The 27,672-nt window shown below is 39.1% G+C and overlaps 1 protein-coding gene across 5 annotated transcripts; it reads left to right on the top strand.

The window, feature by feature from the left end:
- The first annotated feature begins 1,542 nt into the window (after positions 1-1,542).
- Positions 1,543-27,410, top strand: LOC115583277 (butyrophilin subfamily 2 member A2-like). Of its 5 annotated transcripts, XM_030419946.1 has the most exons (8): positions 1,548-2,286; positions 8,567-8,899; positions 20,592-20,870; positions 21,025-21,132; positions 23,995-24,021; positions 24,352-24,405; positions 25,464-25,544; positions 26,005-27,410. In XM_030419946.1, the coding sequence occupies exons 2-8, from the start codon at positions 8,821-8,823 to the stop codon at positions 26,025-26,027; spliced, it is 651 nt and encodes a 216-aa protein (XP_030275806.1). In that variant the 5' UTR covers positions 1,548-2,286; positions 8,567-8,820; the 3' UTR covers positions 26,028-27,410. The 5 variants fall into 5 exon arrangements, with proteins under 5 accessions (XP_030275807.1, XP_030275808.1, XP_030275804.1 ...); XM_030419944.1 differs by having other exon boundaries at positions 1,544-2,286; positions 25,464-27,410; XM_030419947.1 differs by lacking the exons at positions 20,592-20,870; positions 21,025-21,132; positions 23,995-24,021; ... (1 more) ...; positions 25,464-25,544; positions 26,005-27,410 and adding exons at positions 9,619-9,654; positions 10,496-10,774; positions 10,953-11,096; positions 12,182-16,127 and having other exon boundaries at positions 1,543-2,286.
- Positions 27,411-27,672: the final 262 nt, after the last annotated feature.

Genomic DNA, 27,672 nt, shown 5'->3' with positions numbered 1-27,672 from the left:
AATGTTATTGCATTTAATCATGACATGATTTGGCCTCATTCCCTGAGCGGAGTCCATCTGACAGCACAATGATAATCTACAGGTTATATTTTATGTGCACCAATATAGCTATGACAAGGAATTATATGGGGTTTTACGTTTGTGTGTAATGTAAAACATGGACTGTGAGGAACGAGGCTGAGCACTATCAGTGTCTGACTCAGAGTCAGTTTCTGGTTCTGATGGCTCAAACAGGTCGGGCTGGGTCCGTCCGATGATGCTGCTAGCTTCCATTGTTACTGTAGGTTAATTTATTTCTGCTTTACACGGACTTTAATATATAACTTAGGAGGGATGCGTCGGGATGTTTAAATGGTCAAATTTAATGATATCAGCCTGAAAATCACAGGACTTATCTATTGTGGGGAAAGAAGTCAGGAGTATGAATTTGAAAGATGTGTGAGCCTCCTTTCATACTGAACAGAGGGGGAACAGTATCTGACAGTAATATTCCAAGCTGTCAGGATGTGCTGTACCTGCAATGATGGAACTGGATTTAAAACAAATATGATAAAATAGCGATTTATATTCGACTATAAATGAATGAGCACATTTTGTTCCGAAAGTTCATAATATTCGAAATGAAAAGTCTTTCACAAATATAATATTTAAATAACAGTAGTTGCGTTAATAAAGACATAAAAACACAAACATTTGTGCTGTTGTCCCAGTTTAAAAATATAACTTGACAGTCATGAAATTTGGATTTCACGTCTACAATACAACATCCTCAGATAAAACTCGCTAAAAAAATAAAGTCCGTTTCGAACCTCAGCTCTCTCCGTAGTGCCTCTGTGGTACGTGCACAACAGCTCGGGGGCGAGCTTTTTGTGCACACGCGCTTCCTTCGTAATTCGGGGCAGGGGAAACACACTACGGTAGGAAAGAGCCGTCGTTTGTGTTTTAACAATGTTTCGCTTATTAGTTATTGATCCGGGAAGTTCGAATCTGGAATATATTTCTAACTTTACCGACCTCCGACAGTCATACTGAACATATTTGGAGTAGTTAACATTTATAATCATCAGAGAAGGTTACAGGCGATGTTTTTGTTTCCTCACTTTTTCCTGACCATATCCGTACGTGTGTGAATGTGTAAATGAGACATTAACTTACAGCACTTTATAGAAGGAGCTTTATAAAGTTCATTCCGCTGACTTGTATTAGTTCACGGGGCGGAACTGCCGGCGACGTATCGCAGCAGCGGACAGTCCGCCCAGTGTTGCGTCTGTGTGTCTATATATTACCACAACTAAAAAGCTCGACTGGTCGGAACAAAGTCTGTAAATGTGGCACCTTATTAATCTATCAGTGAAGGCAGCACGGAGGTAAGAGAGCCTCAGTATTAACATCATGTTACTAACATGTCGGGTTGTCCAACAGTTTAGTTTATCTCCTGATCTCAACTGTTTTTTGTTACTTTCTGTGTGAACAACCAAGGACGTCACATTAAAACCGTGAACAACTGGTGGAGACCTGGAGAATAATTATACTTAAATAATAACTCGTCCAAAAGCAGCAGAACTAAAGCCTTGTTTCCATCAAGAAGTCTGATTCTGTTCACTTTAGTTCGATACTTTTTACTACCAGGAGCTGTGAATCATAGAAAACACATCGCGCTGTCTGTTTTTCACCTTTACCCAAAAAAATACATTTACTGGATTACAACAGCGTACTCACTGTAAATGATAACAGATCAATATTGTAGTCTGTGCCACGCGCCTCCCAACTGAGCCACGAGGTCTCTGCCTGCAGCTCAGACAGGAGTGGGTCGAGACAGAGGAGCAGTATAAAAAGAATAAGTCCCAAAGAGCCCAGTGGCCTCCATGATTATTACATATAAGAAGGATCTCTCAGAGGACCAACGTGGACAGAGTAGGGCTGTCACTTTTTATTTTAAATTCGAATATTCGTTCGAAAGTGGGGGGAAAAGTTCTTATTCGAAATAGAAAATGCACGCAACAAATAAGCGCAACAGTCCCTTTGAAGTAGTTCGCCTTGTGATCCAGCAGAGGGCGCTCTTACACTTCACTATCAGCTTGACCCATTCAAGTCAGCTGGTAATATTATGTTGTTTGCTACGATTATGGAGGACACCAGCGAGCAGAGCCGCCCCGAACGGACAGTCACGACACCAGAACATCTGAGAAGAAGTAGTGTATGGAAGTATTTTGGACAAAGCAGCTGTCTACGACAACATATCTGCGGACTCACCTAGTTTACAGCCTCATAAGCTAACATTAGCAGGTGAGTTTACAACATCGTCTCTCTGCCTGTTACTGCGCACATTCAGCTTCAGCAGGCCCTTTACAAGCAGCTCTTAAAAAGGCCATCACCGACCAGAAAGCACGATTTATATGCAGTCATGCGGCCCATTGGTACCGTTTCGGGATCTGATGATGGAACCGGAGCCTAATGTTGTGTTGGGTGTGTGTGTGCATACATTTGAATAAATTGCGTGTCATTTCAAATTCGTTTGAAGTTACGTCACAGAGATATCCTTAATAAAAACCTGGTCCAGAGCGCTCAGAACCTCAGACTGGACCGAAGGTTCTAGATCCAACAGGGACCCTCAGCACACAGCTAAGACAAAGAGTCTGAACACTTCAGTCAGTGTGATATTTCAGTTTTGTTTTTTCTTTTTAATGAGTTGGCAACAATTTCTAAAATTATGTTTCCACTTCGTAATCATGATGTATTTAGTGTAGACTGATGAGGGAAAATATGAATTTAAACTATTTTTGCGTGCAGCAGCAACATAACAAATGTGACACAATAATACGTCATCCATATTGTTAATGATCGTATCATTATCAATAAAGTACTCGTGATAATTTTCTTTCCAGTCACAGTTTAATATATTCCATAATACATTTAAATATTTTATTATCTAATAATTTGCTATAATATTCGCTCCTCCTTATTCTCATATGAACTTATTTTATATATTGTTTATATTTATTTATTTATCTTTGGTTCTATTTTCTATGAAGTCGCTTTCTAGTGTATTTTTATTTCTGCAGATATCTTGTAATCCCTTATTGATCCATGACTGTCTGAATCATTTTAGTTTGTTATTGATTTGTTTTATTGGACACTTTTCCTACAACAATATGAATACCCTTAAGAATATTTCATATATCCTTCTTTATACAAAATTTCCCAGTTTTGGTTCAGTAATTGATTGATTGACTCGTCTGTGCTCCAGTTTAATGACCTGCTTTTCCTTCTTGTAGTCACTGTGAGACTGTAAACTCTGGTTGTGATCACTGATCAGGTCATTGATCAGTAATCCATTTATTGCATTGTTGTCTCCAACATTAGTAAACATTAGTGTATCAGTGTGGCTCAGTGAGATATGATCCTGCTGCTCTGATGATCTTTGGATGAAGCCTTAAAATGCTCATTGTGTTGATAAAGTCTTCAGTCGGTTTGTGATCACCTGGATTAAACAGGTCTGTATTAAAATCCTCACAGATGAACGTGACCTTCTAATTTGACTTGTAAACATTTAATTACTCGAAATTTTCAATATGGGTCGAGCAGCTGAGATCAGGAGACAAACAGGATTAATGCGTATTCCATGATCTGATCCCACTCCGCTGCTGTAGGAGGCGGTGACGCACCTCAATATCCCAAAACAAAAAAGGAAGCGGGAAGTTTTTGCTGTCTAGCTCGGTTGGTTCGATCGGAAGCTCAGTGTTTTCGAGATGGCGGCGGAGTGGTAACATTTTCTGCAGGGTCTAGAGAAAATACGTGAATATTTATAAAAAAGGTTAGCTTTGAAGCTAATACACACACACCGCTCCCCCAGCTATCCGGTCATCCGCGATTTAGTTTTTAATATCTCAGTTAACGGTGCTCAACTTGTTAGCTTCGTGAGCTAAGCTGTCAGCATGTCAGCTAAACAGAGCTACAGAATGTTTGGATGTTTGCTTAAAGTTCTGAAGCTTCTGTCAGTCTGTGTGTGGCTGCTGACTTTGTCTGGAACAACAGCTGGACATGAAAACGGTAAGAAAGTAACTTTTATCATCGTCAGAACAGTTTCATGTTATAACTACTAACACCTTATTCATCTTAAGTCCATGGCAGGACCTCAACCTCCACTTACACCTTTCCCCAGGTTCATTAGGTGTTTATCTTAATTTTAGGGTCCGTAAGATAAAACAGCTAATAAACAAACTAATGTGTGAAACAGTCTAAAATAACGTCAGCGTGCTGTTTGTTTGTGTTCCTGCTGGAGAGCTGTGTTGTTAAAGCGGTTTAATGTGTCTTCAGATGTTGTTGCAAAACTATTTTGATCAATACTGAAGTGGATATAACACAAAGAGACGATAAATATCCATTCATTCATTCTGAATCTGGTGAGCAGCTTCATCACTGTGTCACATCACATTTTAGTGTAAGGACTCTCTGTTTTGGTGACTGAGGCTTTGAAAGTGAAATAATTACTTTCTTGCTTAATACATCTGAAGTGTTTTTACCAGTCTGGTGTCTTCATGGTTGTATTTCCTTCTTCATAATGCGTCACACATTTTCAGTGGGAGAAGGTGTGGGGTCGTGGACGCATGCAGGCCCTCTTTTAACTCGAAGCCACAGTGTTGGCTGCAGTCTGTAGTTTGGCGTGGTCTTGCTCCTTACATGCAGAGATTTTCAGTGTTTCCTTTTATTATATTTGGAGTAGAATCCAGCAATTGTGCGTTGACAAACGTTCCTTAAGTTGTTGACCCTCGCTCCATCCTTGCTTGTGAACGACTGAGCCTTTTCCAGGACGCCTTTTTCATACCTAATTGTGATACTATCAGCTGTTACTAATGAACCTGTTTACCTGTGGAATGATCCAAACAGGTGTTTTGGAGCATTCCAACACTTTCACAGTCTTTTGTTGCCCCCTATAAATGCAGAACACTTGACATAACATCCTAAGATTACATTCAGACCAAACGCAGGTCTTCCTATTTATTTTAATGACAGCAGTCCGTTTTGGCGGTGCTGGTATCAGGGGGTTCCTGGAAAGAAAATGCCACCAGATGTGACATTGTGGCGGCCAGTTAAATAAGCTGGTGATCAGACCTGCAGCATGAATGAATGAATGAAACCACAGTGACACATATTATGTGTCGTGTGTTGTCACTCACTTTCACACATCTGTGGATGCTGACGATCACTTTAGGACCGACATGTTTAACCTACTGTAGCAGATGTATGACTTCAGATCAGAGGCACCAGGTCAGCAGCCGGGCATCTTACTCACACTGGATAATTGTTACAGAGGGAACACTACAGTCACTTGTCTGTGTAGCGTGGTGTCACACCTGTGAACACGAGTTATTTTTAATCGGTCAACATCGACAAACAGTCACTCGTAGGCCCAGCGTGCTAATAACATAACAGCATAACAGCTTCGTCTTTCAGCTGATGAAACTGATCGGAGGGGGTGGAAAGTTCACAACACGTCACACACACGGGCCATGGAGTGACACTCCAACACTGCTGCACTGCTGGGTTTGATCTGAATGTACACTCATTCATACTATAGCTGGGTATTGATTGCAATTGCCACCAATGGACAGCAACTGTAGTTGTCCAGATACTAATTACCTAAAATAGGGGACCAAAGAGACCAGGGGGCCTGAAATAACTTTCCACAGACCACTAAAGAATAGATGAAAGATGTATCCTTTACATATAAAGCTACAACAGTTATTAATCTAGCTGTTAAACTAACATTGACCTGTTAGTTTAAGTTATAACTAGCAAATACTGTTTTAATGTGAGCTATGCTAACTTAGATCTCAGTGATAATGTTGAGATGAAGGTCCAGCCAAAAGTGACTGTGATTTAAATAAGGTTTCTTCCCTGTTTGAAAACATGCAGCTGCAAAACATTATAACTGTAAAAATCCATGAAACAAATACCTGTACAGTGATGTTGTTTGCACTACAGCTACGGAGGTAGACAGTTTAGCCATAAGACTGAAGCGTTAATATGAAAGAATCAATTAAGTCCACTGTATTTTGAGACTAGTCAAGTTCTTTGTGGAGAAGAACAGTATAATACTGAACAATGTTGTTGTTTTAGATATCTTATTCATTAATATTATTTATGTCCAGAATTGACAGAGAGGGTTTGTGTTATACGTCCACCACATGAAATGTCTGCATCATTACTGCACTGCATTTTTAGAAATGCGTTATTTATGTTCAGGGTTCGTACGGATGCTTGAAATCCTGGAAAGTGCTTGAATTTCTATGTTGTGTTTTCAAGGTCTGAAAAGTGCTTGGATTTTAGTTTAAGTGCTTGACATTATAACTCTGTGTCTTGGCAACACTGGGATCAGACTGGGTAGTTTTCTTATGACAAGGAGAAATAAAATCAGTGTGTGTGTATCATCACACACACAACCTGGTAGCATTAGAGAAGGATGGCTGAGGAGAAGGTGAATTTGATGCAATTTCGACTGATGACACGTTCAATATTAATAACAGGGTTCGTACGGGTGCTTGAAATCCTTGAAAGTGCTTGAATTTCAATGTTGTGTTTTCAAGGTCTGAAAAGTGCTTGGATTTTTATTTATAAGTGCTTGAAAGTGCTTGACATTATAATTCTGTGTCTTTCACAAAATTGGGATCAGACTGGATAATTAATTTCTGAAGTTTTTGCTATTATGAAATATAATTTTAGATATTTACAGCATAATACAATTTACATAATTGTGATAAAAAGTGAAGAAAAAAATTGATGTATATACTCCTTTAGATATTTATTTTACCCCAGCAATAAGGTGCTGGAGAATCTTAAAAATGACCCTTAAAAGTGCTTGAAAAGTGCTTGAATTTGACCTTGAAAAATGTGTACGAACCCTGTAATAAACTTTGATGAGTAAGCGAAAAGCTTATGAAAGTTTATTTAAAAAAAAAAAATTACAGGGTGCTCTCAGGTCTCTCTTTGTACCTGAAGAACGCCAAGTGGCTTCCCTTTTTTTGGATAAAACTTTGTGTTCTCCTTTAATTTCTAAAATTTTTGCTGTCATGAAACATCATTTTAGATGTTTACAGCATAATACAATGTACATAATTGTGATAAAAAGTAAAAAAAAATAAAAATAATCATGAGTATATAAATTCCTTTAGATATGTATTTTACCCCAGCGATAAGGTGCTGGAAAATTTTGTAAATGACCCTTAAAAGTGCTTGAAAAGTGCTTGAATTTGACCTTGAAAAATGTGTACGAACCCTGTAATAAACTTTGATGAGTAAGCGAAAAGCTTATGAAAGTTTATTTAAAAAAAAAAATTACAGGGTGCTCTCAGGTCTCTCTTTGTACCTGAAGAACGCCAAGTGGCTTCCCTTTTTTTGGATAAAACTTTGTGTTCTCCTTTAATTTCTAAAATTTTTGCTGTCATGAAACATCATTTTAGATGTTTACAGCATAATACAATGTACATAATTGTGATAAAAAGTAAAAAAAAATAAAAATAATCATGAGTATATAAATTCCTGTAGATATGTATTTTACCCCAGCGATAAGGTGCTGGAAAATTTTGTAAATGACCCTTAAAAGTGCTTGAAAAGTGCTTGAATTTGACCTTGAAAAATGTGTACGAACCCTGTATGTAACTGTGCCTCAGACAGAATTTGAGGTAGAACATATAACATATAGGCCTATGTTGCACTGTAGACTAATTAACAGAATGAGTGATTTAAAAGAGAAACTTCCTCCCTGAGTGTTGCCAGAGAACTTGTGAGTGAGGTGGAGGTGTGCAGAGATTGTAAGAGAGTATAACTGCAAACTGTCAAGGCTTTATTAATGGTTATGTAGCGCAACATCACATTATAGTACAGGTGTGAATCGTCACTGGCATCACGATTAATATGATTACAATTCAGCTGTCAGCGATCTCAATATGTCATCATTTATCTCAAAGAATGGCATCCTCAATTTTCTATAATACAGACACGGCGACGTCTTTATCATTTGATAACATTTGTCGTCAAATAAATCCAAGCTCACTTTTTATTTAGGAAGTCCTTCCAGTAATCTGTAAATCTGAAACAGTCTACAATATAAAAGCTGCATCTTTTCAGTAGCAGCTTCTGTGTGACCTGTCTCAGTTCAGGACACACACGAATTTGGCAAACACCAAAAACACGACTTTGCTGCACGTCTCTCAGGTGAACACTGGAGCTGTCAGCGCCTCCTCAGTTCTTGGCTGATGAGGTTCTTAGTGGCTGCAAATGTTAGCTTCAGGTGAAAACTGCTGTCTTCAAATCTAGACCAAGCAGATAATAACAACAATCAGCTGTTTACCAGTTGAACATCCTAAAAAGTTTTACTCCTAGAACATTTAGTCTCAACTTTTCTTGACCTGCAGGTTGTATATAAATAATCTGACTACCATCTAACATACTTTGAACCGTTCTTTCAGAGCAAATGAGGTGACATGTAAATGTGTTACCTGAACTTCTGCTTTACCCTGATGGCTCTCTATGCAACATAATGATTCAAAAATGCTTTGTCTTACAGGTTCAGGTGTCAAAGTGTACGTGAAACAAGACAGTGATGCTGTTTTACCCTGTTTGATCAGCACCAAGGAGGACATCACAAAGAAGACCTTTGACTGGAAGAAAGATGGTCAGAAGGAGGTGTTCCTGTACGATGAAGGCTCTTATTACAATAACGGCCGTACAGGTCAAGATGAGCAGTTCAAAGGTCGAGTCTCACATTTTCAAGATCAGCTGACAAACGGCAACGCCTCCATAAAGATCAAAAATACAAAGATGGCCGACAGCGGGATCTACAGCTGCATTTTTCCACATCTTCAGCCGAGACAAACATACAACATTGAGCTTGTTGTTGGTGAGTATTTTCATTAAACAGTTAATATTAAAGTTTGTCTTTGTAACTTCTGCGCTGTGCTGACTACTAATTCACTTTAGCTACTGTTGCTCTCTGTTAGCGTTTGAAAACACATCAAAGAGCCAACATTTTGTTTTGGGAGTTATGTTCCCTCATTACCACGACCACACACTGACACTAGAAGAATACTATTAAAGTTAAAGGTAGAGTCAGTAGGATTTGTCCCAGCTGTTCCTGAACGCACCACAAAGACAGTTGATTGTTGAGTCTCATTCCCAGGACGTCAAATAGACACATGTTGGGTTGGTAAAGCGTCCCGAGCAGCAACAAAGAGAGAAAATCAGAAACTCTCTGCAGATACGAGACACTAACACGCCTTTTCTCCACATTCCAGTCTCCCTCTCTGTCTGTTTACGCCTTCTTACGGCTTTTACGTCTTTGTCTCGTCTCGCTGCGTCTGCCGTGCATGATGTGCTCTGATTGGTCCACATCAGTCTGCTGATGGTGGGAAAGTGGCATGATGATGCCAAATAAAAAATGATAATAAGTGTGGTGCTGTCTAATCAAGCTCAATTGGACAGATTCAGACACATTTTATCATGCATGTTTGTTCTAGACGATAGTTCAATCTTACAACTCAGTGGCGAGGCTGAGAGCAGATGACATGTTTATATCATCCATGCAGTGTGTGAATACAGATGCTCCTCCTTGTCTTTCAGAGCGAAACTTTAAAGACCGATCAGGAGAAATCCCTGGTGAGTGATGTTACTGATCGCTACATCTGCAATCTTTATCAGCTACTGAAACACACACACAGCATTCACTCTAAACTACTCAGTATTGTTTAGCCAAGGCTCTACAGCCCGTTAAACTCTCATGAATCCATATTTAAGATATGTAACTGTAAGAACAAAGTCATCTGTTTTCTTAAATCAGCTGCACTGAACAACATTTTGACTGATCATTCAAAGCTGATCAGCATCTGAGCTTAAGATATTTCTGAGTCAGCTCTTATTGATCCAGTACAGAGTTGGTGGATGAAAAGGTTTGGTCGTTGGCTACATTGCAGATGTAGAAATCAATGAATCAAGGTATTTGCCGCTGATTTCTCCTTTTCTGGTAATGAGAAGAAACTTTTCTGTGATCAAAATTAAATTGTAATACTGATTAGAATTGAACTTGTTTGAGTTGAAAGCAGATGACATGTACAGTGATCATGAAACTCTTTCTATTTTTTTATTCAATAAATTGATGGTTTAGTGAGAAGTTTATTAGATTTCAGAAACTGGTACCAGAAAATATTTAGACTTTTTGTTGTTAAACAGTAATCATATGTTCATTGATTTAGATGGTCTACACAAAAATCACAATCATCACCAATTTATAAATACTTTTTATATTGGACATGTTCATCAAACATTGTGGGGGTGTGAAGTCAGTACTCAGTTTGCTTTTCTGTTTGTCTTTGTTCATCTCATACAGAAACAGTTTATTCCACATCCTCAGTCATTGGAGGGCTAAACACAACATGCCCTTTGGTATATTTTTATTTCCATAGCTGTTCTTAACAAGCTTTTGTTTATGTGATGTTCACAGGTGCATGCCCAAAACCATACATTGAAATACTTGATGAAACAAAGGACTGGTCTCTGCTGCAGTGTGAAGTTCAAGGAGCTTCTCCAGAACCTAAAGTGGAGTGGAAGGACAGTGCTGGAAACATCCTTCCTGCTGAGGAGCCCCAGGTGTTGGAAAGTGGAGGCAGCTACAGCGTTACCCTCAACATCACTGTGACCAAGACAGGACGCTACCGCTGTGTGGTCACTCAGGAGGAAATTAACCATCAGACTTATGCTAAGACCTTCGTGATTGTCAGTGGTGAGTTTTCTGTCTTGATGTTTTTACTTATCAAATTATTTTAATTGTTCATGTGTTATTAGTTTTTAAAGATTTAGACACCTTTAAATGTGGTTCTGTGTAGTCCATCTTCAGTGTGATGTCCGTTGTAATCAGTAACACTTTGAGTTTTACCTGAACTCTTTGTGATGTGTTTTAGAGAACCCATCCAGTGTTTCAGAGGACCCATCCAACAAAGTGGCCATTGGATGGCTGGGTGGAATCGTTATAGGAGCTTTACTTCTTGCTGCAGTTCAGGCTCTGCTTCTAGCTACAAAGCTCGTCACAGTGACCTGTCATCGAGGTAAGTTAATGTTATGTATATGTATCAGTATATATCAACACATCATGTGCAGACATCAACATTACAGAAACATTGTGTGATACAATCATGTCTCCTCAGATTTGAACCCTTCTGTTTATTTACATCAGGTCTCTGGTTCTAATACTGACTGATTCAAATTAAAAGAAAATGAAATACACACTGACCTTAATATTGTTTCCAGATAGTAGATCTTCAACTATGTGTATCTGTTCTTACTAAATCAATAAACTACAGAGTGATCATTCCTTTTACAGCTCAGTATTTCAAGTAATATGAGTTTATGTGTATGGTTGAAATTATTGGATTAATTTAATACTAAACTGATGTTAAATTAAATCATCGGACATATATACACATCACATCACATTAAACGCTCAAATTAACTTTTACTTGTTATTATTGGATTGTATCTGAATTTGAATGCTCAAATGTATCTTATCACTATTATTCACTATGTAAACCTGCCTACACACTGTATACACAGGCTTAATAAGCATGGCTGCTTTCAGCATGTAGTTGTTTTACGCTCTGACCACCAGAGGGCGCTCAAACATCTCCAATAAACACCTGGAATACCAACAAGTGGTAGCTTTGTTCATAGGTAATAATTGAGCTGAGGCTCTGATGAGGACGGAGGCATCATCAAGCTTTTTAGATATTTTCACGCTGGAGGTTAATGTAAACACACTGAGTGTGAGAATCTGATTCAGAAAACGTTATTGTTATGTGACAAAAGCATTTAATTTTAAATTTAAGGAACCCAGAAACGATCCCATTTCCAGGAGCAGATCAGCCGGACGCTGAATGTTGTTGCTGTGTAGCTGCCCATCTATTAGGATAGCATGAAGTTAGCTACCTGGCTAATATTGATCAGAACCCACATTCAGAGTGTCTCTCTTCTCTTACTGCAGAGACACACTGAAACTATTCAAAGCAACTTTTCATTCTTCATTCTTGACTGTTAAAAAGATGAAACAAAAATAAAAATCTTTGTTGGCCACCAAAATCTGATCTGTGTTTTATAAAAGTTGATTCATTGTAATATCCACTTGTGTTTTCTGCAGGTCCCTGCCGGCAGAGAGGCGATTATGAAGCTCCTCCAGAGAAGCAGCCTAACTCGACTCTTTGAGAAGATTACATCCATGTGAAGGTGGATGTGTGTGTGTGTGTGTCAGCTGGTGACACACAAAAAGAGCAACAAACCCAAAGAGCTTTGTTGATACTTGGATCAGTTGTTGGTCAGACTTACAGAGTGGTTTAAAAAAAAATACACATCACGATATAAAGCAGCTCTTTAACACTTTAACACAGTGTTTCCCATCGGTTGAGAATTTAGTCATTGTCATTGAGGTGAGGTCAGTGAGAAATCAATCAATCAAAGGTTTATTAACTCTTTCGGTCCACAACATGCTGTCCTTTATCCTATCACCCTGGTCAGGTCAGCTGTCGTTGGCTGTCGGATATTAAATTCTGTCCTGTCTCAGCTCGCCATCAGCTTCAAATCAACTAAAAGAACCTGACTTGTTATTTTATTCATGCATCAGTCGACTTTCTGATTTCTGATTTGTCAGAAATTTTAAATTCCCTTTACATTGGATCGATGATGAACTTTATTGTTTTCCCAACAAGAGACAATGAATTTTAACTAAATATGTGCATAAAGTGTATAAATACATTTTACAATCACATAAATTAGGAAATTGAGACTTCCATTTTAACTCAATTGATTTTATATACTTAAAGTATAATATTTAATACTTAAATATTTGAAATACTTGATGAATGACAAACTATACAAAGTAAACTGAACACAATGTTACATCTTCTGTTCTTTTTTTAAAATTAGGTTCAATATACCAAAGAAATAAAATGTTGAGAATATAATTATGTTGCTGCATTAATGAACATTTCAGTAGTTTTACCAGCCAGAAAAATAACACTAATTAATAATCTACACTAGTTGATTTCAGCACATTATGCTAACTCTTTTAGCTCTGGGCTTCTCCACTTGCACTCGTTAGCTTAGCACCTTTCAGCTCAGCTTTTATTTATTTATTTATTTGTTCTTAGCGTCACTCTCCAATCAGGACTTCCTCCGTGTCAAAACAAACACACACACCTACGAGCTGACAACAAGTCCACTCTGTTACCGTTCTGATTTCACAAAGTTTAACTTTAATCATGTTTTGCTGTTTTGTCTCAGCTACATTTTTTCCGCTCAGCATCAGCTCCTCTCACCACATCTGACTGAACGCTGTGACAGATGTTCCACATCCACAGACAGCTGTGGACTTGTTCTGGTCACACATCGTTCCATTCGTACTGTAATGAGCCCAAGTAGAGTATATGTGTGGGAAACACGAGTCAGTGAACCAACATGAGCTGACTCATTAAATCAATCAACATGTCTTAAATGTGACAGCTTTGAACCGTCAGTGTCAGCTGGTCTGTGTGCTGTAGGTTACTGTCACACATTCACAAAATCAACAGCAATGAATATTCATCTTTACTAATATCCTGTAAGGACAAAGAAATGTAATAACTGTGTCTTTACAAGGTCAACACCACTCTGACAGATGATCAGCAACAATCTACCAAGTTTCACAAAGAGCAGTTTTATGCTAATACACCTGTAAGTGTGAATGAATTCAGTGTTTTGTTTTGTGTGTTTTTTGTTAGTTTGTATTTTGTTAGTTTTGTAAATAATAGTCATAGGAAGCTGGAGAAGTGAAATAATTATAGTGGGAGCTCTGGACCAGGAGGAAGCTGGTCCTGAGCGGCTGTAGCTCAGGAGGTAGAGCGGGTCGTGTAGTAATCACAAATGGTCGTTGGTTCGAATCCCGGCTCCTCCTAGCTGCATGTCGAAGTGGCCTTAAGCAAGATACTGAACCCTAGATGGCACCTTGCATGGCATCCTCTGCCATCAGTGTATGAATGTGTATGAATGGGTGAATCTCACTGTGTTGTAAAGCAGCTTTGAGTGCTCAGACTGGAAAAAGCGCTGTAGAAATACTCGTCCACTACTTCTTAATAGCCCAGATGAGAAAAGAGAGAAACAAGTGACTGTTTTAAAACTGAGATTGTTAAAAACATGAATGTAGCAAAGTTTTCGGATTGACTGAAAAAGGGAAAAAGATTCTCTTTTCTCACCTGGATTTTAAAGAAAATGTTGAGAGATAGTGTGTCGTAAATAGTTAAGTTTGTTTAAGAATATTTTTTTATATAATGTGAAATCTTGCTTTTATATACAAATATGCAGTATTTTTTTCAAGGCAAGCCATCTTTGTTGGTGCCTTGTTGGGAGTGTTTACTCTAATATCTTGTCTTAGTGTGTAACGTGGATGCTGGCTGATGTTTCCTCCACCTGTGGTCCACATGTGAGAGCATCACTGCGTATTCAGCCAGTCCTCACCAGTAAAATTATGAGGTCAGGTTTTGGAAAAAAATGTAACCTGTTTTTGTTTGTTTCAGTGCAGCTAAAGTTGGGCTTGTTGACTTTTAATGATGATTATAATAAGCCATTACAATCATTGTCTGTCTTCCTGTGTGACCAGAGTCCTCCAGAGAGCAGCCAAACTATCCAAATGCTAACATGCTAGCTCGACAGTGGTGGGTGCAAATGAACCACTTCTTCTGTCTACGTAATTTATTTATTTATTTTTTAAGAGCCTGACACTAAACTGACATCAGAGAGCTAGCTGCATTAAAGGTCGACTCTTGGTTTCTCTTTACGCTTGACTTGTTGTGCACTGCCTCACATGATCAGACAATCAGTGTGATTTCTCTCACCAGCAAGCAACTGATTCTATGTGCTGAATTTGCCAAAAAGCCTCTGACAAGTTCTGTCCAGCTACAGCCACAGGCGCTCACTGACTGCCTGTCCTGACTGTCGACTGTCAGCCTGGTGTCAATGAGACTTGAGGACGTTAAATACGATTATCAGTGGCAATGATGCATTCACAGCCACTGAGCCCGCTGTAGGGTAGTGCAATGATGATGTATCTTTGTAGGTTACTTGAAGATAGCGTCGTCCTCATCCACAAAAAACACATACATTTTGGAAATAATCCCTGAAAACCACAAGTTTATGATTTTTATGATGATTTGTTCGGCAGGATAATCTTATGACTTTGGGCATAAATACTAACTGAGTTCTTGGTTTTCAGACTACAAACTAAAGTATTAAGCATCTTGATGACTCGCTAGCAATAAGCACACAACCTCTGAGCCAAAGAACGAGTGATCAATAGTGACAGACTCATTCAGATTCAGCCGCTAACGAGTAGCACAAAGCACACAGCTGCAGCAGCGGTAGTCCAGAGGTGTTCGTGTGTTTGGTGGAGAACATCTGGTGTTTTGTAACTGGATACTTTCAAATTGTTGCTGGCTCTCAATGTTTTCTGCAGTTTTACCAACCTGCCTTAATTAAAAAACCAAAACATAAAACGGCTGCCAACATTAGAACTTTCTCTCGTCTTTGAAGAATGATTCTTATGCTGAGGGTCGTATACATTCACCAAATTCATGTTTTTCTACGGTTAAGTGTCATTTGCACTGAAACTTCAAGTTTTTCCTTTGAACTAGTTGACCAGACCAGCTGTATTGTCACCATGTATGCTCATTGTTGAACTAAGATTTTTTATTTATTTTTACTTTTTTGTAACTCACTTTATGGCCTGAAGATTTTTGTGTGCTGAACATTAAAGCTGCTGTAAACTTCCTGTTTGTTTTGCAGTTAGCTTTCCCTGTCCTGATTGTATAAAGTGGGCAGGGACACCAAAAAATGTCTGTTGTCTTTAGTTACTGACCAAACCCTCTGTAACAGTGATTACTGTGGGAATACAGAGCCATTTAACACTGACACCAGCTTTAATAAATATTATGTTTGATGTCTGAGAGACTTCAGTCTTAAAGAATGAGCTGATTTAAAGGACGACTGAATTTGTACATCACTCTGTATACAAAGTTTTGTCAGGCCTTTGTTTATCAAATAAACTGAATAAACACAAAGTTATGGTTTTTGTCTGAACCTTGCTTGATAATCACGTTAAATAATTATCATGTTAGAACATAGGACAGCAGCATGAAGTTATTGTACTCTTTGGTCTGAGGTGGGAGAAGTACTCAGATCCTTTACTTCTGTAAAAGTACTCACACAACTCTGCTGAGTTAAAGTGATGGAACAGAAGTTTTATCAGCAGATTAAACTCAAAAATAAAAATACATTCTCAGTAAAATACCTCTTGTAGCTGATATCTGATGCTATGTGACATTATTAGATGTTAATACTGATGCATTAATGTTCGAGCAGCATTTAAAGATTCAGAACTTTATTGTCTCAGCATGACTTACAGGAATGTGTTTTGGTGAGCTCACTCAAAGCACAGAAGAGAAACCACACACTCGTTAAAAACACACGAACTCCAGCACCTGAAGGACGGATCAGCAGCGACACCATTAGATAAAGTGCACAAGTGCAACATAAATACATCTGCTAGCTGCAATATTATTTAAAACCTCCAGTACCAAGCAGAATGTGAAGAAGGGAAACAGCTTCAGGATATGTGCTTTATTCTGAAAATGTGGTTACTGTAGCTGTTATTATTTTAAGTCTTTTGTTCGAGGAAATGAAGAAGGCAGTTAGCTTGGTGGAACGATCCTTCATCACCTGGCACCATCATATCTGTCTGAACTGATCCACATCCACACACCCTCCTGCACTCTCCGCTCCTCTTCTACCAACCAGCTCTTCACCGTCTGCCAACAGAACCACCACGAGGTCCAGAGCTGTCAGCCGATCTGCCCCCAGCCTCTGGAACTCTCTCCCAGCAGACATTCACACCTCTGACACTGTCTCCACCTTTAAATCTCACCTGAAAACACACTTATTATTCTGAGTGGCCTTCTCTGTGTCAGACTGATCACATAATCACACTCTATTCTCTATTCTCACCCTGGAAGTCTGACCCTGCCTGACCCGGCCCGGTTCACTTCCTGTATGGTGACGACTGCAGAGTCTGAACTCTGTGCCGAGCTCCTGGAACCATGTCATTACATCTTCTTATTTATTTTATTTCATTTTATTATTTTATTTATTATCTTCATTTGCACTAAACTGTCTCCTGTTTTTTGTTGTGCTCTTGTTGTTATGGTGTCATTGAGTGCTTTGAAAGGCGCCTTCAAATAAAATGATGATGATGATTATTTTTACACAGAACTACATTAACACCACACAAATTAAATTAAAACTACACAGAACTACATTAACACCACACAAATTAAATTAAGTTTTTGGGTGAAGCACACTTTACATTAGTTTTAAACTAATCTGCCAAACACGAGGTGACATTTGTAGAGGTGGTAATAAAACCACAGTGCTCAGTGTGCAGGTTAGAGTTTCTACAGAGGAGGGGTCACGGCCTCAGCATGACACTGCATGCAGAAGTTTGTGATCTAAACCACGTCTCAGTTTCCTGCACAGCACCGACCGTGAGACCGCAGCTCAGATGAGGAGGAAGAAGAAGAAGAAGGAAGTTGTTGGTTGGTAGACTTCAATTTACACGTAAATCTACTGAATATCAACGTATTGACGGACGGGATTAACGTTAAACTGGACTGTGTGTTCAGCAGCAGGATGTGAGGAAGAAGTTCTGTTGTGAGGTTCGTCCTCCACCTTCATCTTCAACATGAGCACCTCTGGATCTTTGTTTCTGTCTGCTGACTCTGTGTGGAATAACACCTGTACTGTACGGTAAGAAAGATGATCATCACCAGTAGGCCTACTTCACCACAGTTAAATGTTTTTCCATCTTATTGTTTTATAGAAGGCACCACCGTGTGTCTGGTCGACACGTTATTTATTATTTTAAGTCTACTTAATTGGTTGTGAATGCAGGAGGCAGTCACAACATATGTTCTTTATTATTATCATTATTATTATTAAAATAAAAGCGAAGAAGGTGAGTTCACAGTCAGGTCAGTCTGTCAATGATGGATCAATTAATCAATTAATAAACAAACAACAAGCAAATATAATAATCTGACAAAATAAAACACTATTAATAAATGTGTTTCAGCAATAGATTTCTATAGATTTCAGCTAAGAGTCTCTTGTTTAATATTATTAATCTTGTTAATGTACAGAAATGTGTTTGTGTTGTGTTGTCTCATCAGTAGGTGTGATGTGGAGGAACATTTAGAGACATAAATAATTAGATTACTAACTAACATGCTTGTAAACTGGAGTCTCAGAGCAAATGTTTTCACCTTACGGCTCTCTGTTGAACATAATGATTAAATTTACTTTATGTTTCATGTCCAGGTGTCAAAGTGTTCGCGGAAGAAGGCAGTGATGCTGTTTTAAACTGTTCACCCAGCACCAAGGAGGACCTCACAAGAAAGGCATTTTACTGGAGGAAAGATGGTCAGAAGGAGGTGTTCTTTTATGATAATGTAATATATCACAGTGACAACTTCACAGATCAAGATGAGCAGTTCAAAGGTCGAGTGTCACATTTCCAAGATCAGCTGAAGAACGGCAACGCCTCCATAAAGATCCATCATACCAAGCTGGCTGACAGCGGGAACTACAGCTGCATTTTTCCCCATCTTCAGAGTCAAACCTTCTACATTGAGCTTGTTGGTGGTGAGTGCTTTCATTAAACAGTTAATGTTCTGTATGACAGGCAGACTTGGGGAGTAAGAGAGTACACAGAACTGAGAACATGTTATTAGGATACAAATAAAGGTAACTGTAATCTGTTAGTTATAAAAAAAAGATGTTATCAGATTAATGATACATTTAGTAAAAATAGTTGTCAGATTACCATTTTATACAGAGCTCAGTAAAACCCCAGGACTGTGTGCTCAGCCCCTCCTGTTCACACTGTTCACTGTGTGACTGCATTGAGTTCAAAATAACTTTATTGTGATGAGTGCGGATGACGCCACATTCATCTGCTGCATTATAAACAAAGAAAAGAGTTCACATAAAGAGAAAATCAATAATCATGCAGAGTGGAGTACAGAGAACAATCTACTGCTTCCCCCAGAATAAGCAGGTCAACCTGCCAAAAATCACCTATTGACCTCATTCCCACTTCCTGCTGGAAAGGCAGCCTGTCTGTGATTTTATCTGAAGTGTTACGTTGTACATCAGTGAGGTCATGTTTCACATCATGAATGTGCCGTAACCAGGAAACAACATCAGGTAAAGTAAATATAGCAAGCAGTAGGCAGCACGGAGGCCAGTGATGATGTTCTGTTGATCAACGGTTTGTGTATTTGACTCAAATTTACTTTAACAACTAAACGCTGACTGAATGATTGTCGAGCACCTGTGCATCCCAAATGTCTTTGTTATTAACGTGGCAACACCAGCTGTTGACAACATGTCACCACTTTGTGTGGTGTGAAATATGTCAGAATTTAGTGTGTTCACCCAGTTCTTAGCTTTTAGATCAAAGCTGAGCCGAGGTGATTAAAACCCAAGTCTACTGCAGATACAATTGATGCAGGTGTAAATGAATGAATCATTGAATTAACACATTGATATTGTACACAAAAGCCAGATCTTAGCGGGTTTAGGTGGGATTTTTGGTGATAACAAATTCAGATTAGAAACGTAATGAATGTTTTAGTGACAAAGTAGTTTGTGTTCCTCTGATTCATCACCGAAACATGAGAGCTGTAGAAATGATTGGAACTGAAGACTGACATGATAAACATGTTCTTTACAAGTGTATGTAAAGTGTTGACCACGACTGTTTTACATCTAAACAGTCACTAAAATATGTTTCTGAAAGCATTTTAGCAGAGAAACAGACAGAGAACAGGATCATGGTTCATATTTGATATCTGCCTTGTTTCACAGTTTAATTTCAGCCTCTGTTTTCACGGTTCAGAAACAACATGTCAGTGACTTTCAGTTCACAATCGTTCTCTTTTACAGCTAAACAGTCACTAAGAAACAGGCTGTGTAGTGACAGAATCTTGTTTCTGTCACTACACAGCCGTCACACACACTGTTTAGACAGTTTGATCACAGGATACAAAAGAGACGGGCAGCTTTCTTTCTTCCTCAAGATCTGACTGAACTCTGTGTGTGTGTGGATCAACAGTCTGTAGTTGATGTGAAATCTGATGGATGAAGTGTTTTGCTGGAGTTTTGCTGGAAAGAAGCTGGTGTGTCTGTGGGTGCAGGCAGGATAGAGAGAAGTTTAACATTGTTCATTTGTGTCACTTCCAACATTGTAGTGACACAGAGCTGGTTGTAAATCTAGTGTGAGTCTCACATTGTGCTTCTCTGCTTCTCTGCTGTCTTCTCTCTATAACACAGTGTGTTTCAGTCAGTGAAGGATAAAAACAACATGCCATGATTTCATCACTGGTGCCTCAGTTACACTTAATGTCTCACAGTCCAGTAGTAAATGCTGTTCTGCCCTTAATAAGATGATGTTCATATTATGTTCACAGGTGCATCTCCAAAGCCGTACATCACCACACTGGATCAAACAAAGGACTGGTCTCTGCTGCAGTGTGAAGTTCGAGGAGCTTCTCCAGAACCTAAAGTGGAGTGGCAGGACAGCTCTGGAAACATCCTTCCTGCTGAGGAGCCTCAGGTCTCAGAGAGAGGAGGTCGTTACTACGTTACCCTCAACACCACTGTGACCAAGACAGGACGCTACCGCTGTGAAGCCACTCAGGAGGAAATTAGCCACCAGACTAGTGCTGAGATCTACGTGTTTATTAATGGTGAGTTTTCTGTCTTTATGTTTTACTCACAAAATTGTTCATGTGTTGTTAGTTTAAAATATTTTAGACATCTTTAAATGTTGTTCTGTGTTCGTCCTCTGTCATCTACAGTAACACTGTGAGTTTTACATGAACTTTTTGTTACGTGTTTCAGAGAACTCATCCACCAAACTGGTCATTGGATTGCTGTTTGGTGTCATTTTTATAGCTGCACTTATTCTGCTTGTAGCTACAAAGTGTTTCACAGTGAACTGTAATCGAGGTAAGTTAATGTTATGAATTGTATTGTAGTGGGTGACTACCATCCTTCTCCGTCAAATTATTCCACTATGAGACCATATAAATCCGCTCATAGGTTAAAATCCAAATTAAAGGAGAAACAGCTCTGAGTCTAAGTCCCAATTAGAGGAGAAATCCGCTCAGAACCTAAGTCCAGACCAGAGGTGAAACTGCTCAGAACCTAAGTCCCAAAATTGCTCCAGAGCCTAAGTCCCAATCAAAGACAAGGCAGCAGGTCTTCAGTTCAAAAAGGCGGTAATTCCAAGAGAAGTTATAAATCTATGAGGTACCCCGGGGCAACTGAGAAATCTCCCCGGATCACCCCCTTTTATACCTGGGGTCAGTGTCACCAACGCCCTTCTTGGACCACCCCCCTCGTAATGATCACGCGAGATCATCTTCATTTTATAATGTGTTCCTTAATGCCTACAAAGTGTCTCACCCAGGCCTCCATCTGTGGCCTTGGGTGCTCCCTCACTCCAGCCTTGTTATTATACAGGGAGCACCTGACCTTGGTCTTACATCAGGCTCATATTCACTGTTAGCACACAACTGTAAGGTGTATTTCTCAAATCAATTTATATGCATGATCATGACCCAGTTTATATTTGCCACTACAGTATAAATATATATATGAACACATGTGCAGACATCAACATTACAGAAACATGGTGTGGTACAATCACATCCAGACAGTTGTTTTTTGTCTCCTCAGATTTGAACCCTTCTGTTTATTTCCACGAGGCCTCTGGTTCTAATACTGACTGATTAAATGGATCATTTCTTAACACTATTGATTAAGTTCCATCAGACAGACCTCTGAGTGTCACTCACTCATGTTTTTCGTAACATTTGAAAGTGGAGGCTCTACATCCTGAAGCTTTTTGCTGATAAACATAATTAAGACAAACAAAAAGACTCATCTGGATTCAAATTAAGTAAGGGATAATGCCCAACGAGGTGTCCATAATCAGGAGTTAATGGACGACGCAGAGGCCGCAAAGTCCAAATCAATATCAAGATTTTCATGAACAAATGATCAGCCGTGTGTAACGTTACTGTGGCTGCAGCCTGAAGCAGAGAGCTGAACAGTGAATAGGAGGTGAGATTATTCAGGTAGCAGTAAGTTTAGAGGGGAAGTGAACTTTCTGCAGCTTGTGTGTTACAGTCGCCACCCTGTGGTGTTCAGAGGATAAGACACTGAAGGACTGACGGACTGAACTAAGTGCTGGAAATAAAATATTCAGATTTGATAAGCCAACTAGCGCATTAATTTACAGCGGTGAACAGTCAATTTGACTGGAACTACTTCGTAGGTGTCCATATATCAGGGGTTGATGGACACCCTGCAGCCAATCAGAATCCAGTATTCCCCCAGACCATGGTATAAATATCCTTTAAAGATGCACGATGTTGTTTTGAAGAAATTCAAACTCAGAATTCTAATATTTACAATATTAATGAGACAATAATACAGACTCAGAAATATTTATTTATTCCATAAGTGAATAAACAAACTGTTCTCAGAGGAAAATGAGGTCCCAGAACACTGCATTTAATCCATTATATTATTTAACAAATGATTATTTGGATTAACTCTCAGAACGGTTTGTTAAAAGCCGTCTGACTGCAGAAACAGACTGAAAACAGGATCCACTGGACCAGTTTTCAGATCTGTAGGTTTAATACTTCTGGTCTGAATGTTGTAGGTCTGAATATGTCAGGCTGGAACCTTTAAAGGGACAGTTCAACACTTTAAGTAATACTCTCACCAGTAGCCCTTTTTAGATAGTAAAGGCGGCAATGTGCCGCTCTGTCTTTCTAAAACCGAGGTGTAATATTCCTCCTTTTCCCAAAGCCGCCTCTGAGGTAAGCGTAAACATGTGACATGACGTGAAGCTCCAAGTTGTGCTGTGAACGGTGACATAGAATTTATCTTCAAAATAAGAGCTTTACATTGCACCCCACTGGAGTTTAGAACTGGGTTCTTAGCGGGGGGCTTTTAATTTGAAAGTAGCGACCGTCCTTAGCTTGCTGACACAACAACAAGCTAACACAACCAAACAGCTACAGAGACCGAGGAGACGCTAGCATCTCCTGGATCTCAGCGGCTGTCCAGTTGCTCATCTTAATGTCAGTGGATGAAGTGATGGACTGACTGCTGTGATCAGCTGTTTCCTGGTTTTAAAACTCCCCGGCTGTGAGTCGCACAACAGTGCAGGTCATTCACACCTCCGCCCATCTCACACAGAGGCCGGCACATTTCCGCCTCGTTTTTAGATAGCAGGCGAGGTGGAAATAAGTGTTCCCTCCGAGACAGAAAATCGGCGGACCACAACAGACCCCCAATATGCCGCCCTCTGTCTAAAACCGCAGACCGAGCCGCCAAAAGGACGGCAAATTGGCGGCTTGGAGCTCTGTCTAAAAACAGCTAGTGTTAGCTTTCTGTCACAGAGAGACTGATGGCTTATTGATTCCACTGTTACATGTCTGTCTGTTAATTGTGGAGTTAAAGTCAGGAGGTGGTTAGCTTAGCTTAGCTTAGCTTAGCTTAGCTTAGCTTAGCATAAAGACTGGCTGAATCATGACATCTAATTAAATGAGAGACGGTGATCTAATGTTCTGTTTGGTGGTCGACCTCAGTGGAACATTGAACATTGAGATTCTTCTGTAAAACAATGAAAGTAAAACTGAAACCGTTCAGACCAACTTTCACTCTCCATTCTTGACTGTTTGAAAACAGACTTTTAAAAGATGAAACAAACATTAAAATCTCCACCAGAATCATTTCTGTGTCATATAGAAGTTGACTTTCTGTAATGTTTACTTTTGTTTTGGTCTGCAGATTTCCAACAGAGAAGAAACCGGTCAGGTAAGTCACCTCTAACAATGATGGTTGTTAACAAACTACATTTTCTCCACCTCTTCAAAACTGCTGACAATCACCAAAGAAGTTTGTTCTCCTCCTCCACTTTCTGATATGTTCCCTTTACTCACAGATACATTTTATGTTGTTGTTGTTTCCTTTATTAAGTGACGTTAGTATCTAGAAAAGATGTATCATTATTATTATTTACATTACATAGGCTGCTTGAGTTACTTCTTTTGATAAATTGTACTCCACATGACATGAAACAAGATAATGACTGAAGCTACAGCAGCAGTGTGGCTGTCAAATAACACTCACTGTTAATATTTACAGACGAATCGACTCCAATAGCTGCAGAGCCTCAGAGACCGCAGGTGACATACAGCAGTAAGTATGAACTCTCCCTTTTTGTCCTCTTCTCTCTCTTCATCTTCTTGCTGTAATATGTTGGTGTTTTAGTTTTCTGTCTGTTGTAGTGAAGAATATATATATATATATATAAGTTATTCTGATCATTCAAATTAAGTTCTTTTGTTCTCTAACTCTAGTAGTTACTCTGATTACTGCTTTTACTTCTTGAGTACTTATTTTTGGTTACTCTAACACTGAACATGTATCAGTGATTCTGGAGTGAACTGTCCCTTTGAGCCAGTTCATCATCTGACATGAGATTCTTCACATTAACTCTCAGACTGATTCCTAAAAGCCAGCTGGCTGCAGGAAGGGACGGAAATACAGGATGTTGACCAGTTTTCAGATCTGTAGGTTTAATACTTCTGGTCTGAATGTTGGAGGACTGAATATGTCAGGCTGTAACCTTTAAAGGGACAGTTCACCTGTATTAGCTTTCTGTCACAGAGAGACTGATGGCTGATTGATTCCACTGTTACATGTCTGTCTCTATCAGATTCCATATTGATAATGAATGAATTGATGAGTTTATGAAGCCAAAGAGCTGAACATGTTCTGGTATCAGCTCTGTGACTCTCAGCTGTTGGTGCTCATTATTAACACTCAGGTGTCAAAGTGCTTCATTTGGCAGCAGAGTGAGTTTGAATTCGTTGTTTATAATAATCCTAATCTGTAGTGATGAAGCTGAAATCATGACATCTCTCTATAAAAGCAAGGAATCTCTGTCTGTCTGTGTGACTGTGTCTCAAATATCTCTGCAAATCAGGATCAGACTGACCTGAGACTTTCAACATGGCTGCTGCATGGTTCAAGGGTGTGCAGCTTTGCATTTGTTTGTACTGCAATGATACTGTGATTGAATTATTTCATAAATGCTTTACAAATTCTGAGCATTGTCCACTGGAGCCACCACAGTCACGTGCGCACCAGAGCAAATCACTGCACACTGTAGCCACGTGCGCAACCAGAATACTTCTACTTGAGTAGATTCTCAGTTGGTCCCAGGTCTGCTGACACTCTGTTATCTACCACAGCCACGACTCCACATGACATGGAGCAGGAAAATAACCGCAGAGCATCAGTGAACCGAGCTGATACTGAGCTGACACTGAGACGTAAGTATGGTGTCTGGAACGAAGGGTTCAGAGATGCTGCAGCTCCACTAAAACGAGGCATTATTAAAACACTGATGGATAGGAGTGATCAGACTTGTAGCAGAGAGACAGAGCTCATATGTGGACGAGCAGGAAAGAGGGACAGAAGTGTCCACAGGACTTAAACACTGTTTTGGATCATGAAGTGTAAGATTTTTCTACAGTTGTGTGATTTCATGTGAACATGTTCTGGTATCAGCTCTGTGACTCACAGCTGTGATTTCTCAGTGATCATTATTAACAGTTAAGTCTTGAAATAGATGTTTATAATAATCCTGACAGGAAGTGATGGAAGCTGAAATCATGACATCATTAAATGTGAGTCAGTGATTTAACAGGATTTGTGTTTGGTTGTCCAGCAATATCTGTTCTGTTTAATATAAAGCTCGACTCTACGTAATGCATACTTTGTGTTCTGCAGGTACCCCTGACCCAGGAGATTGAGAAGGTCCTCCACATGGATATGGGTTCTAGAGGCCCCCAGGGTGTGTGTGTGTGTGCGTGTGTGTGTGTGTGTGTGTGTAAATATGTTATCTACAGCCTACAGAGAGACATTTGCGAAACATGATCATCTGTTGGTCAGACTGAGTTGAATTCAACATGATTGTTGACGTCAACATATTATTGTGTATTTTTTTGTTTTTAATGTTTTATTTTAGTTCTGTGACATAATGTCTTGTTTCTTCATCTCTTTATCTTTCTCATTGTGTTTCTCGTCTCACGTTGTTGTTCAAGAAGACTCTCAATTGAACTGTTGTTAATGACATTATGTCACATAAATGAGCGACATGAAGTGTCACAACTCATCAACAAAGAGCAGAAATGTGATGATGAAACTAACCTGAGTTACAGGTTTTATGAATCAACATAATTATTGTTTCCAATATAAATATTTAATTCTCTCCAAGAGGCCAAAGAGTGAAACTAAACCCTGAATCAGGTGACTGTCTCACCTGAAGACCCTGGTTCTTGGGCTGTATTACAAAATATATCATGTATATATAATGTAATTAAACCATGTGGTGCCTTTTAAAAAGGACAAAACTACATCTGGATCAATTAAAGATAACATGACAATAAGAGGGAAGGAGTTAAAGAGTTTTTACAGGAAGCTTCATCAGATAACTCTGATGTTCTGAGTGGTGATATTATTATAGAACAAGTTAAACAGACTGTAGGAAAAGCTCAATTAAATCTGGAATAGAAGATATTAAAACCTCAGAGCCTGGCAGATAAACATTCATCATCAACTGTCATCAGAACTACATGTTGGAGGAAATTCTACTTTTACATGTTTTGTAGGTTTTCAAAAGTCTTTTGATGTGCAGGTGGATTGTAGAAATCCAGACCTTGTTTTAGTTCCTTCCACCGAGGACGGATTGATTTCACCTGTTTCTGATTGTGTTAATTTCTCAGGGAATAATGTGGATCATGATGAAAACACATCAGGTGTATTTCTGCAGATGGTATCTGTGAGTGAGGACAGTTTGATGCAGATGAAGGAGGAACACACTCACACACAGATAAAACTAGAACTGATGATACTTTGCTTGAATTCAAAGTATTTTGAATGGATTAAATGATTACCTTGCCTTTAAATGTTTGGACGTGTGGGTGGATTGTAGAAATATCAGGACCTTCGTTTTCGTCGTCCAGTCTGTATTCAGGAGACAAAGATGTTTATTTGCACACAGAGCTGGTGTGTGTGCTGCGACCACCGACGTGGACCTTCTGTTGGGTTTCATGGCAGTTATCCAGATGTGCTGCCAGACGCTCAGCTGTCTCTGTTCCTGCATCCAGCTGCAGCGTGAACATGTTCCTGAATGAAGCTGCATGTGTGTGAACAGTGGAAATCACTGCTGGGGCTTTAAAAGTCATTCAGTCATTTACTATCAGTACAGGAGGAATTTGGATTTATTGTTTTTTTTATTATTATTTGTGTTGGTTTTGTACTCTGTGTTTTGTAATTAATATGACCAGTTTTGAAATGTGTTACCAAAGACTGAAGACAAACTTGCATCTTTTCAATTTATTAATTTTAAATACATAAAACAAGATATAAAAAGCATTAGTTACTTCACACTGGACA

The sequence above is a fragment of the Sparus aurata genome, chromosome 6 (assembly GCF_900880675.1).
Source record: "Sparus aurata chromosome 6, fSpaAur1.1, whole genome shotgun sequence".
NCBI classification, from domain to species: domain Eukaryota; kingdom Metazoa; phylum Chordata; class Actinopteri; order Spariformes; family Sparidae; genus Sparus; species Sparus aurata.
Note: the sequence above shows the minus strand (reverse complement) of the source record. Positions and strands in the feature narration are given on the sequence as shown.

Coding starts and splice junctions, on each gene's coding strand:
- LOC115583277 (XM_030419944.1), top strand. CDS start 8,821: ATGGCCGACAGCGGGATCTACAGCTGCATTTTTCCACATCTTCAGCCG. Junction 8,900..20,591: donor CAACATTGAGCTTGTTGTTG/GTGAGTATTTTC, acceptor TTATGTTCACAG/GTGCATCTCCAAAGCCGTAC. Junction 24,406..25,463: donor ACCGCAGGTGACATACAGCA/GTAAGTATGAAC, acceptor TATCTACCACAG/CCACGACTCCACATGACATG.